Genomic DNA, 14,332 nt, shown 5'->3' on the forward strand with positions numbered 1-14,332 from the left:
CATGTGTAGTGTTTGGTGCATTGTTAATTCACACACATTATAAAAAGAGGTGTTATAAACTAAAATATTTTTTTTTCTAAATATGCAACAAGCCAAAGTCTCTTAAGACAGGGACAGGGGTATAGATTACAAGGAAAAATGAGCTGGGAAGAGACTCACAACTAAAAAGGCCACTTAACAAGTTTTTCTCTACACTGCAAAAACACATGTTAATTCAGCACAAGCATTTCAGACTGATAGGCCTCATTTTCATATTTTCATGTGCCATGTGCTTTCACTTGCACCAAAATATGCTTGTCAATTTAAATGCAGTCTGTCTGAAGCACAAAAATAAAACAACGCCTGACTCCAGATGAAATCTGCTCCATCACATCCACCCCTAAAAGCCTGTCAAGGATTTGCCTGTTGGGCACTCACTCTCACTCCTAGGTGGACTCAATATAATTATCCCATTGTGGCTTAAAGGGGTCTTCATTTTGGGTTGTGTTTTTGATGCTCCAAATGGACTCCTTGTACTGTAATGGAACCAGCTACTGTAAGTCAATGGCTGTGCACAGTTCATCTAATTGTGGGCATATATGAATTTGAAAATGCTGAGGAATAGTGCAAGAAGGGTATGTTTGAACATTGCAAAACTGTAAATGATTCTAATGTGGTTTGCTACCTAGACAGGAGGGAGAAGCCTGGGAGTTATCACACCTCCACCAAAAGCATTATGCCAATCTTTCTCCACACATTACTGGAAAAATGAGTCCCCATCTCTTCTTTTTGCTTGGCTTCGAAGACTGAATAACGAAAAGATTCCCTTCCAAAATCCAGCCGCAGTATTTCTTAGCTTCTTTTAACAGTCACGGTAAATTAATGTTCTGAATGGGGCATACAGGTGCAGGGATTTCTTTGATGGGGCGCATTAATACTTAAAGGCAAAGCACACTGACCAGTAGTCAACCTGAGGCTACCTTTTTTATTTCATTTCACATATTTACATTAACTTTGCACCCTCCACTCAAAACAAAGTTTGTTCTCCAGTGGTTGCTTCTAGTGGTTTTGTTGCTCAAGGCGACCATTTTAATGAAGAAATGCGCAATACAAGTGTCAATATCCTACCGCATTTTAGTAATACATTTGTGGAAACTATTCTCAAAATGCAGAACTGACACCCCCACCATTTCCCACATTGTTCCTGTAAATGGGGTTTGACTAATGTGCTGCAGTCTCCTAAACTAGCAACTGGATATTTTTACAACTCCAGAACTTTAGTGAGTTCATGTCACAGGCCTGCAGTTTCACACTGAACATTCTTCCAGCACCACTTGTTGCTCTGGACCCACCATTTATCAGGAGGTTTCCCATCAAGTCAAGATGGCTGGTCGATTGCAGGTGCTAGTGGAGGCTATGGAGGAAGCGATTTTGGAAAAGGGGGGTGGTGATGGACAGAGTTTCTGAATGATGCAGAATACTCTTACCAAGTCAAGAGATCATGGTTTTAATCCATCACCGTTTTTTAGCTCAATGCACCATCCCAGCTCAGAACCTGGCTATATGCAAATTAGTCTGTTCCTGTCCCAGTGCATGATGGGAACAGGGCAAACCAAACTACCAAGCCAATTCTTATACTGGTAAGGAAACAAGCTTCCGGGGACCGGTTTCTGGCATCACAGCCTTCTTCGGCCCGGCTTGCTTGAATCCTGATGGTGCAATGAGCAAGGGACTCACGTCTGAGCATACCCTCCCACACATAGTGTGGATAAACCGATTTTGGAAAAGGGGGGTGGTGATGGACAGAGTTTCTGAATGATGCAGAATACTCTTACCAAGTCAAGAGATCATGGTTTTAATCCATCACCGTTTTTTAGCTCAATGCACCATAGGCTATGGAGGAAGCTTCAAGCTATACTCTAAAGTGTAAGGTAGATAGTAAAAGCAAATAATTGTTCCACTAGAACCACATTTTCACCCACTCACCAACAAGGCTGTTAAACGGCAAATTGTCTGCACTTCAACACATTAAAGCCCTTGATGAAGATCAATATGGAAAATTAATAAGTGACTTGTTAGGAAGTTTAATAATCATAGCAGTGGCTTCTACATAGTTAAGTGTTCATAGCACATTACGCTATAGAACAAATATAAGAACCGTGTTAGTGGTGTGTACCATTATCAAGAGGTAACTTTATATAAGTGAGAGGATGTGGCGTAATGGCCTGTACTGCAGACTTCGAAGCCAGTGGGAGCCAGGTTCTAGTGTCGGCGTCAACATCCTGTGATTCTGGGCAATTCACTTCATCTCCCCGTACCTCTATAATTTAGTGCCTTGAGACCCTCACAGATGGTATGTTGTACTTTACAAACCTTGGATTCATAAATGGTACATTGAAAGAGTTCTGTAGACCACTTATTGGTCAGCCCAGTGAGCTAACACCCCTCCTTTAATGGGAGGGCTACCTTACTGATCAATGAGCTAGATGATCTCCTAACTTGGCCACTGACCCACTGTGTTGTCTATGGTAAGACATCTTACCACATTGGACTGTTTAATGTGCTATAAAAATATTTATCCCCAGGTCTAACCTCTTGTGCAGTGAAGACAAGTCTCCCAGGTAACTTCTTCTCGTCTTTCTATCTCTTCCTTCCTGTACAGGTGTGTCTTCCTTCCTGATAACGGTGCCTTCTTCGTGAACTATGTAATCACTGCAAGTCTAATTGGAACAGCCATGGAGCTCTTGCGCATCCCTGGGCTTATTGTGTATGCCACAAGACTCTGCTTCGCCAAATCTGAGCCTGAACGTCTTCACATCAAGCGGGTAATGAGATGCGTAACCTCATTTAGTTGCAGTGACTTGCATACATTGTAGCTCTAGAGCTGTTCGAACAGGCACCACAGTGTTGCTTCTCATTGAAGAGCATGTTGTTGAAGGTGTGAATTGATGGCCAGTTTCTTCAACACTTGCATCATTTGCAGAACTTGAATGTCTGGTACCTGAAGGTTTAATTGTACATCACAAGTTTTTCGATAATAATTTTAGAGCTATCCTAAAAGCATTTGGAATTGCTGTGGGATCTCTGGATACTGGTTCATTCACATAAAAGACAGCTGTTCCTGCAAAGATCACATAATTGGAGTAGCTTAGTTGAGGAAGCTTAGAAGGGGGTAGTGTGATTTTGAAAATGCATCATGCCTCTATACATTCTGTTTTTAAGTAGCATAAGTGTCACTTAAGTCAGATGATTGGTCTCCCTTTCTGTTACCGTAAATCCTCACTCTGAAGCACAATTAAATCTCAAAATCTTAATGTCAGCACAGCTCTCCACTTTTATTTAGAGAGGACAAACAGTTGTATTAATATTATTAGAATATTGGAGTGTTGGGAGCTCCATTAAAAACAATGGAGTGCTCCGGGTTTCTAATGGCCAGTAGAAGCTTGGGGATCCAACATTCCAATGTTGTCCTTCATAGCTGTTGCTGTGAATAATGGCCTCACGGAGCCGGGCTCGGTGAAGCCTTTGTTTTATTTGTTAGAACATTCTGCCCTCTGATGGCACAATTTTATAATAGCCTTCTAGCCCTCCGTAGCTGTGCTATACCGGTATTAAAGTCCTGCTCCCTTTGGCTTGGGCCTTTAATGCTGGAGTGGGCCTTTTATGGCCGGTATAGCCTGCTATGACAGGCTATAAGGCTATATGAGTTGCTTATTAATTAGGGAGGGTAGATCCTGGTAAAGTATTTCAAGATGCTTGCATGGCACAGAGGAGTGTGTGCTGTGCCAAAAATCCATTCCCCTATGGGAATTCTATTTGTTAGATTATTCAAGTACATGAAATAAAGACAAAGCCCACTTCTGTTTCCTTACACAGACTTGCTTCAATGGATGTGTTATATAAGCCTGGCTGCTGCTTTCCTAGGGATCATGTGTTAGACACCAACTCCAATGTTCATGCAGTCTGTCAGCTATTTCTATGCTGAGTTGGGATTTTATTTTTTTCTGCCTCATTCTCTAACTTATGTCAGGAAGACTGAAGGAGCTAGGATATAAGAATAGTTTAAGTTACTCACTGTAATGAAACATTTTCTATTAGCCTTTAAATTCGCTCAGTGTGATAAACCCGGATTATTCTTAACTCCGTTGACTATTTTCCACTTTCTAACCAAGAAAAGGGTAGGTCCATCACAAGGGGTAGGGGGCAGAAGGGGCTTTGCTCTCCTTTCAGCAAAATGTATTTATTGATTTGTAAATGAAAGGAAACCTTCATCAACTACTAATACGATCACCACTAGCTGGCATCGGATTCCACATTTTCTCTTTGCTTGTACTATTTTTATTTTAATAATCAGACACAGATGCTGATTACACCTGATAAAAATGCAAGTGTGAAGGGGGCCGCGCATGGGCTCCACATTATTTGGCCCCAGGCCAACAGCCTCCCATTTTCAGGCACTTCAGCTAAGCTCATAAGCTTTGCAAAACCTCTAATAGGAATAAATTCCATATGTGTCACTAAATGGGCTCATGAACTACGGTGAGTAACATGAAACGTGAAAGGAGTGGGGGAATAAAAAATTACTATTATTAAAAATAAAACTTCACTTCAGCCGAATGCGTCCCGCGTTGCGCTCCTCTGCTCCTTCTTCTTCAGGCACAGGCTCCCAGCCTGCCCTGCGGCTAATCCTGAAGCTGCACTTGCGTGAGACCAGCTTCAGGAATGGCCTAAGCGCTCTCGATTAACGCTCCTGGACAGACTGTACCTGCTCTCTCCAAAGCCAGCAATGCAGCTGGGGTTGGAGAGCGCTTCACTGCACATGATGGTTTGGCTGGCCTGAGATGGCTGGCCAAACCTTCATGTGCAGTGAATGTGAGTTTCCGGGCATACTCGCGGAAAGAAGGAACTCCAAATCTAGAGGCTCTGAATCGGCTGAAAATAATCCTTGAAATCACAAAACAGAATTGTACTGAGCCTTATCATCTGCACCGTATTGTATCAAACTTTGAAAATATAGAAGTGACATTCGGTTACTATCGGACATCATTGTGCTACCTTGCTTTTCCGGCGACGCCTAATTCATTTCTCTACTGCCCATCAGGCATACAGTATATCATTATTGAAACATCATGAGGACTTATCTGACATTAAACATCAAGTATTGCATTGTCTTCATTGACCGCTCTACACTACTGGTCTCCTAACCCCATCGATAATTCATCAATTGTTTCTACTGTGGCCCTCTTCCTGACGAAGGCCCCTTTGTTGTACCAAAACGTGCATAGAATTGCACCAGTCTTTGGTTATGTCTGACCTTTATTGTCTATTGATTAGCATTTAATTATTCTTTTTGATTGGTTGCCTTAAATCTGTACATTGATTCAGTGAAGGGAGTACACACTCCACTCCCCTCAGTGTTGTCACCCTCCAGGCCCCGCTCCCAAGACGACCGGAAAGGAGAAATAAAACAAGTGTTTTATTTTTCCTTTCCTGCAATTTTTTTGGGAGTAGTGGGTGCATGTCATACTTGACATCCTCAGTCAGTCTTCCATAGTAATCCACCAGCTCTTACCCAAAAAAACACTTACCTGCTACAGCAGGCCGCCGCCTCTCCTCCATCCTCTTCATTCTCTTCATCTTCCCGTCTCGAGTCCCGGCAGCAGGAAGCTCCCAGGCTCCCCATAGCCAATCACAACATAGCAGTGTTGTGATTGGTCTGGGTGCCGTGGTTCGGCACTCAAATGGGGACTGGAGGTCTGGGGTACTGGGGCCCTGTACATGTTTTCCACTAGGCTGTGCATTACAGCCTGGTGGGGAACATGCAAAGTGTGCATGACTATTTGGGCGGCCGAAGAAGGCCAGCCAAACGGTCATGCTCACTTAGAGAGTGCCACTACTCCTCCCCACTGCTCAGGCCAGCACCTCCCCGCTAACTGAGCCACTGCGGTAGGAAAAATAAAATGATAATGTTACGGTATTATCATTTTATTTTTCCTTTTAAACTACTCGGAGAGCAGTAAGGCAAAACTCCTCCTCTTAAGCAGAGGACTACAGCACTGTGCAAGGGGCACCTTTCTTAGTAGTGAAAAGAACCAGTACTGTTTTTAATTCAGCAGCACTAAAGATTTTTTTCATTGAACCACACAAAGGATACTGAGACTTGTAGGCCCATGGAAAATGTGGGGTGTCGGAGCCTTTCCAGAAGCTACATGGCAAACAGAAGCTACTGGTCCCAACTGTGGGGGTTGAGGTATTTTACTCCTGATGTCCCAGGACAAGATCTACTATGGATTCCGAGCAACCAGGCCAAGAACTCCTTCTGCACTTGAGTTTCAGGATTAGCATGGTCAATGTAGTCAAAGGATCTCTCGGGGGTAGGTAGATACAGGAGTGTTAACACAGGCTTCCAACTCAAATGCAGCAGAAGCAATACATTATGATCCAGCCCAGGTGTTTCCAACCAGTCGATCGCGAGATACAAATAGCTCACAAACACTTTCAGAGTGCCTCATAGCCTTGAGTTTATTTTGAAATAAACACAGAGACACATGTTCCTTTTAAACTTAAGGGAAGGTTCTGTTTATTTTACATTATCATCTTCAGGCCGCAGATAGCAGGGCCTGATAATGAGCACTGCTGAAGTCAGATTTATGATCTCTGTGCAAAGGTGAAGAACTGAAGCACTGAGGTATTTAAATCTTAAATAAAAGTCCTTGTCAACTCAATATTTGAGCATTTCTGAATGCTTTTAAATGAGATAAAATTTATATGAAGAGTTAACTTAATGATTGTCAACTCTTAATTTTAAAATTATCCGATTTCAATGTGTTGCATTTACAAACAGCAGGCCTCTTGCTACCAGTTGCCAGTAGACACTATGCCATATTTATAACTGAAAAATACTGTCATTTATTTCAAATTGGACAATTTAAAGTGGATTAAAATATGTCTCTGAAACACTGAGTCAATGTTTTTCTCCACTTTCAATTAAGCCAATTACCTCTTAATATTGTAAGAATCATTTGTCTTCAGTTTAAAATCCTCCTATTTAAGCAAATGGCTGTATTTTTCTGCTATAAATAAGGCACTGTATTTACAGTTAAGGTATTTTATTAGGCATGATTAATTAGAACTGTTGCTTTTACATAACACATGTAATTAAAATGATGTATACAAAGTTAAAATCAAATTATAATCCTTGTTTAGACTTAGTGTCAAATTAGTGGGTCTTTAATGTTAGAACTAAGGGAGAGCGTCTCTGGGTTCAATTTGTCTTATTTCACCCAGTGGTGGTGTTTTGGCTGCAAGGGAATCCTTCAAAAGTTTGTATAATAAAGAATTCTGATAGATACAACTGCCAGTGGATTCCTCACCATGTGAATATCCCCATTGCGTCAGCAACGTTCGGAAAATTCTTTGTAGCACGCCGGCGTGGACGACGTCACAGAAGCACGACATCGCGCGCGACTCCGTGTGACGTCACTGACTCCATATTAGGCCTACGTCGGCGAGATGACATCAGTTCCCTTTTTTCCGCGTCGTCGACGCTAACGGTTTCTGGGATCTTCTGTGATTCAGATAGTGACTTTGTAACTATTTGTGTGTTACTGTTTCTGTTCTTCGTCATAGATGTCGTCGAAGAAGACTGGATTCAAGCAGTGCGGCTCGTGTGCCCGGATGATGTCGATTACGGATCCACACGAAGATTGCCTGTGGTGTCTGGGTTCGGATCATGATGCCAAGGGCTGTCGATCCTGCTCTAAGATGAATCCTAAGGCTCTGCGAGAACGGGAGGCAAAACTTCTGCTGGCCAAAGTTAAAGGTAAAGAAGCCAAGAGATCTACGAGGTCAAGATTTAGACGCTCGACATCGAAGTCGAGATCGAAGTCGAGATCGAAGTCGAGATCGAAGTCGAGATCGAAGTCGAGATCGAAGTCGAGATCGAGATCGAGGTCGAAGTCGAGATCGAAGTCGAGGTCGAGGTCGGAGTCGGCTTCTGGACATGCTTCGGGATCCTCGAAGAGAAAGCACAAGAGGAAGAAGCATAGTTCTCGGCATCATTCGGGGTCGTCTAACTCGAAGATGAAGTCTTCTCGAAGACATCATAAGGACTTTGTGTCTCCTTCTCCTGCTGGTGAGCCTGAAGGTGGAGCCTCGCTGGTACGGTCTCGAGAGCATTCTCCGGATCCGGAGCTAGAACCAAATCCGGTTTTGGGTCAGTCTTCGGAGCATGAAGAGGACGTGGAAATTCCTCAGTCACCGGCTCCGGCGGATGACCTGGAAGGTCAAAAGGGTCAAGAGGAGCCGAATCCGGAGCATCCTCTTTCGGAGCAGCCATTGGGTTCGTACCCACCCTTTCCTGGTCCTGGTCAGGACCCTTCGCAGTTCCTAAATGCCATGTTTGGTGTTTATGCGAGGGCAATGTACCCCACTGGAGCACCTGCGGGTCCCATGGGTCCTTTGTCATTTAACTTGGGTGTACCCCAAGCTTATGCTCCGGCGCCTTTTCTACCATTTATGCCGGCGCCATATCCTCCTTGGCTCGGTACGGCGCTGCCGAGGTCATCGACTCCGTTCACGGCTTCGCCGGCTCCGGAGCGACCTCGGGATTTGGATCGGGGCTCGACACCGGTTCCGGCTTCTCAACCTCCAGTTGTTCCAGTTCCTCGTTCGACACCGGCTCCGACTCCGTCGGAGTCGTTACCGGATCCGACGACTTCGATTCGTCTGGAGTGGTCGAGGCGTAGAGCCCAGCGTCTTTTGGAGGAGAAGGAATATGGGGACCCTGAAGTGGAGGAAGGCGAGCTTCAGGAGCAGGAGGATTGCTTTGAGGATCTGCATAGTGCAAGTGGCCTGTAATTTTCTCCAGAATGGGGATTGCCTGTGGTATCGGACGCACCCTCTAGGGATGTGGCGCCATACCATGTAGTTATCAAAAAGGCTTCAGAGTTGCTAAATTTGACTTTGCCTACAGTGGAGTTCAAATCTAATATCCTCACGGAGGTCTTACATTCGCCTTCTTCAGTTGTTGAGCCGACTCTGCCATTCACTGAGGCTCTGACTGAACCGATTCTAGAGGTCTGGAAAAAGCCTTTGTCTGCTCCTGCGGTGTCCAGATCAGTGGCGAGACGATATAGGGTGGCACCTGGTGACCCTAAGTTCTTGACTTCTCATCCTTCGTCAGAAAGTCTGGTGGTGCAGGCCACTTGTTCGAACAGGTCAGCAGGCTCTTTTCCCCCGGTTCCTGGAGATAAGGACTCCAAGAAATTGGATCAAGCTGCTAAAAAGGTTTTCTCCTCGGGTAGCATGGCTTTGAAATCTACAAATGCTACATGCCTACTGGGAAGGTATGTGCATGCCTTAATGGATTCGGTAAAGCAGTGGTCAACTAAGCTTCCGGAGGAAGACAGGAAAAACTTCAATGAGGTTGTCTCGGACACTCAGGCGGCAGCCCGCAGGTTATTCAGAGTGGCATGGACACGGCGGACTCTGTGGCTAGAGTGATGGGTTCTTTAGTGCTCACCAGAAGAGCCGCTTGGCTAAAGTCTTCTGAGTTTTACGCAGACGTTCAGGCTACTCTTATGGATTTGCCTTTTGACGGCATTGGCCTCTTTGGAAAGAAAGCGGATGCAGCTTTGGAGAGGTTCAAAGATAGCCGGGCAACGGCAAGGTCGTTGGGCCTGCAAGCGAAAGGCTCTACCACCAGGAGGTTCAGGGGCTTTGGGAGGTCCTCCTTTCGTCCCTTCAAACAAGGCCAACAACAGCAGCAACAACAGAACCCTCTGTATAAGTCATACAGAGGTAGACAAAGGGGTCGTGGCCGTGGACGTCAGGCCTCTTCTTCCTCCACCTCCTTCTCAAATAACCACCCCCCCCCCACCTGCAGCAGCAAAGCAGCCCTAGATCCACCATTCAGGATCATGAAGGTCCGGTAGGGGGTCGGCTTACTCATTTTCTACGGGATTGGGAATCTGTTAAATCAGATCTTTGGGTTCTTAATCTCTTAGAAAATGGGTATGCTCTTCCTTTTCAGGAGTTCCCTCCCAATTACCCTCCTTGCCAAGGTTTTTGTTCGGAGGACCACCTGCTTCTCCTGCAGGAGGAAGTCCTGGCACTGTTCAGAAAGGGTGCGATAGAGGTGGTTCCGGAGCAGGAGAGGGGTCAGGGGTGCTACTCCCGGTATTTCCTGATCCCCAAAAAGGATGGCAGACTTCGTCCAATTTTGGATCTCAGGATCTTGAACGTGTATCTGAAACAGGAAAAGTTCAAGATGCTCACTCTTGCGCAGGTTCTTCAAGCGCTGTTGGAAGAAGACTGGATGGTGTCGATCGACTTGCAGGATGCTTACTTCCACATTCCCATCCTGAAGTCGCACAGGAAGTATCTCCGTTTTACGGTGGGGTCGCAGCACTACCAATTTGCGGTCCTTCCGTTTGGACTTACTACTGCGCCTCGAGTTTTTACCAAGGTGATGGCTGTGGTGGCTGCACATCTCAGAAGGTCGGGGATTCCAGTATTCCCGTATCTGGACGATTGGCTGATAAAGCAGAATCGCCAGAGAAGGTGCTCCATCATCTGCAAGAGACAACTCAGTTGTTGCACAGGTTGGGTTTTTTGATAATTGTACCCAAATCTCACCTGGTGCCCTCCCAGCGCAACCTGTTCATAGGTGCAGAACTGGACACTACTGTGTGTCATGCATTCCCTCCTCCTTAAAGGATTCGCGACATAGAGGAAATGATTCCTTTATTCTACAATGGGGCGGTTGTTCCAGTCCTGAAGGTCGTACGTCTGCTCGGTCTGATGGCTTCTTGCATTCTGTTGGTCAACCATGCACGCTGGCACATGAGGGCACTCCAGTGGTGCCTCCGCAGGCAGTGGTATCAGCACGGCGGAGATCTCAGGGAGTCAGTGAGGATCTCCAGAGAAACTGCAGCGAATCCGTCTTGGTGGAGCGTGGAAGGCAATCTGTCACAAGGAAAGCCTTTTCAACTACCTCCGTCGGTGGCCACAGTGATAACGGATGCATCCACTCTGGGGTGGGGTGCTCATCTGGGGGATCTGGAGATCAAGGGTCTTTGGTCTCCAGGGGAAAGGTTGCTTCACATCAACCTTCTAGAGTTGCGGGCGATACGTCTGGCACTCAAGGCCCTCCTCCCTTCCCTTCGCGGTCAGTCAGTTCAAATCCTGACGGACAACACGACCGCGATGTGGTATGTCAACAAGCAGGGAGGAGTGGGGTCGCAGTGTCTCTGCAGAGAGGCTCTGCGCCTCTGGTCCTGGGTTCAGGACCATCAGATTTGTCTGATGGCAAATCATCTGGTCGGAGTTCTGAACGTTCGTGCAGACACTCTCAGTCGGCAGTTCTCCGCCGACCATGAGTGGAGGCTTCATCCAGAGGTAGTTAGTCACGTCTTTCAGGCGTGGGGGACTCCTCGGGTGGACCTGTTCGCCACTCGCGAGAATGCTCACTGGCCGTCATTCTGCAGCCTCCAGTTTCCGATGCAGGGAGCCTTGGGGGACACGTTTCGGTTGAATTGGGACTCGCAACTCCTTTACGCGTTTCCTCCCATACCTTTGATTCCTCGGGTTCTGAGGAAGATACGCCAAGACCGGGCCCAAGTCATATTGATCGCTCCGGATTGGCCAAGAAGGGTGTGGTATACAGATTTTCTCCACCTCTCCTCGTGCCCTCCGCTCAGTCTCCCTGACAGGGCAGATCTCCTCTCCCAGATGGAGGGGCAGGTTCTACACCCCCACCTCCAGACCTTACACCTTCATGCCTGGAGATTGAACGGGGCAACCTGATTTCCTTTTCTCTCCCACACGATGTGGTGGATGTCATTTTGTCTGCCAGGTGTGACTCCACTAAGTCCATCTATTCTTATAGGTGGTCTAAATTTGTTGCTTGGTGTGGGGAGAAGTCCATTGACCTTTTGAGGGCTCGTTTGTCCAATATTCTTCAATTCGCACTCTCCTTGGCCCAGCAGGGTTTTGCGGTGGCAACTATCAAGGGTTATTTGTCGGCCTTATTGGCGTTCCTTTGTTTGCCGGACCAGCCCTCTTTGTTTAAGTCTCCAATTGTTTTACGTTTTCTTAAGGGCCTAACCAATAAATTCCCTCCTACACCTTTTATTGTTCCTCAATGGGACTTGAATCTGGTTCTTGCGTACCTGATGGGTTCGCCTTTCGAGCCTTTACATAAATGCCCCTTGAGACTTTTGTCTTTCAAAACTATTTTTCTGATTGCAATTACCTCGGCAAGGAGGGTAAGTGAGCTTCAAGCTCTTAGTTCCTAGCCCCCATTCATGACCATTCATGCTGAACGAATGGTTCTTAGGACCAGGGCTGCTTTTCTTCCTAAGGTGGTAACTCCCTTCCATCTAGGTCAATCCATTACCCTTCCTACCTTTTATCCTCCCCCTCACCCTTCCAAGGAGGAGGAGAGACTACACCGTCTAGACCCTAAGAGGGCGGTGTCTTTTTATCTGGACAGAACAAAAGACTTTCGGATGGACGACCAGCTGTTTGTTGGTTTTGCTGGCTCCCGGAAGGATAGAGCGGTGCACAAGCGTACACTTTCCAGGTGGATAATTCTGTGCATCAAGATCTGTTACTCCCTGGCGGGTAAGGACCCTCCTGAGGGTATTAGAGCTCACTCTACAAGAGCAAAGTCTGCTACTTCTGCGCTGTCTGGAGGTGTACCTGTTGAGGATATTTGCAGAGCCGCGACTTGGGCCTTCCTCCACACTTTCGCGAGGCACTACTGCTTGGATTCCGAAGTGAGGAGGGATGGCCACTTCGCGCGCTCTGTCCTCCAAGATTTCCTGGTATAGCAGAGTGGACACCCTCCTCCGGGAGTGGGGACTGCTGTGGGACTCCATTCACAAGGTGAGGAATCCACTGGCAGATGTATCTATCAGAAGAACAAGTTACTTACCTTCGGTAACGCTTTTTCTGGTAGATACAGTATCTGCCTGTAGATTCCTCACCGACCCACCCGCCTCCCCGTTGTCCACTCTTCTATACCAGTACTTATGTACTTTTTGTTTTTGTGTTTGAAATGGGTTTTCATGCCTTGGCTGCACGCTATGGGTGTAATTTTGATCTGTATTTACTGTGTACAATGTATTTGTATATATCTACTGTCATCGGTCCATCCGGGTGCCTCGAGGGCACGGAAAAAAGGGCGGAACTGATGTCATCACGCCGACGTAGGCCTAATATGGAGTCAGTGACGTCACACGGAGTCGCGCGCGATGCCGTGCTTCTGTGACGTCGTCCACGCCGGCGTGCTACAAAGAATTTTCCGAACGTTGCTGACGCAAGGGGGATATTCACAAGGTGAGGAATCCACAGGCAGATACTGTATCTACCAGAAAAAGCATTACCGAAGGTAAGTAACTTGTTCTTCTTGTGCAAGTTGCTGCAGACCTTTAAAACACATAAGTCCAGGTTTCCCCATGACAGTATTACACCCACAGTCTTTTGGCTTTAGGTTTGCTGTTCACCTCTTTTTTTGTAAATTAGTATAGATATGTCTTTGTGGAAATTATCCGATGTGCAAAGCTAGCATGGTTCTGTCTGCAGTCTCCTCTCTACTATGTTGAGGAATTTTGTGAAAGAGCCGGTCAGTTGCATGGAAGCGGATTTAAAGCAAGCCAATACCACCAGTCTGCAGGAGCGAATCCCATTTTGATTGAGGAGGGGATTCAGGAGTAGGCGTTGTTCTTTTGCTAAACTTGTGCAATTGCAGATTCAACAGGCCACTAGGTGCAAGAAGCTTGCTGTTTGTAAATGGGAGAAAATTGAAATGATGAGTTTTATGGAATCCCTGTAAACAAAGCTAACACTTCAGTTTAATTTTCTCCCATTTCAAAGTGTTGCATTTAAACACAGCAGGCATCTTGCTCCCAGTGGCTGGTAGACACTGTGTCATATTTATATTATAACTGAAAAATACAGCATTTTTTAAGTGGCTAAAATGTAAAGTGCAGAACAATGTTCCATATTATGCACATTTTTTGCAGAAAACTTTTCCACAATTAAGATTCCTCCCATTTAAAAAAAAAAAGCGGTTGCATATTTGTGTTATTCATGTAACAGTGCCATACATGGTGGAAGAGATGTCCTATGCAGCCAGTACATACAACAGAGACTTTCATTCACCCATACACATATATCCCATTCATATGCATACACGTTCATACATCCCTCAAAGACAACATTCTCACTGACGCACATGGCAGCCCTTATATAGTACCCCTAGTCGAAGCATTTTGTTCAAACCCTAGTACTTGACTCTATGGACATTAAGCTTAAACTCAATGAAACTGGGCATGGGGGTGTCTGG

The 14,332-nt window shown here is 45.9% G+C and overlaps 1 protein-coding gene across 4 annotated transcripts in view; it reads left to right on the forward strand.

The window, feature by feature from the left end:
• The window catches only part of TMEM63C (transmembrane protein 63C), a 739,018-nt gene that overhangs the window by 628,129 nt on the left and 96,557 nt on the right, over positions 1-14,332 (forward strand). For all 4 annotated transcript variants that reach the window (XM_078659954.1, XM_078659953.1, XM_078659951.1 and 1 more), the window contains one exon: positions 2,642-2,804. In XM_078659954.1, coding sequence (XP_078516080.1) covers positions 2,642-2,804 — 163 coding nt within the window. The remainder of the gene's footprint in view (positions 1-2,641; positions 2,805-14,332) is intronic.

Source organism: Lissotriton helveticus, chromosome 9 (genome assembly GCF_964261635.1).
Source record: "Lissotriton helveticus chromosome 9, aLisHel1.1, whole genome shotgun sequence".
Lineage (NCBI taxonomy): Eukaryota > Metazoa > Chordata > Amphibia > Caudata > Salamandridae > Lissotriton > Lissotriton helveticus.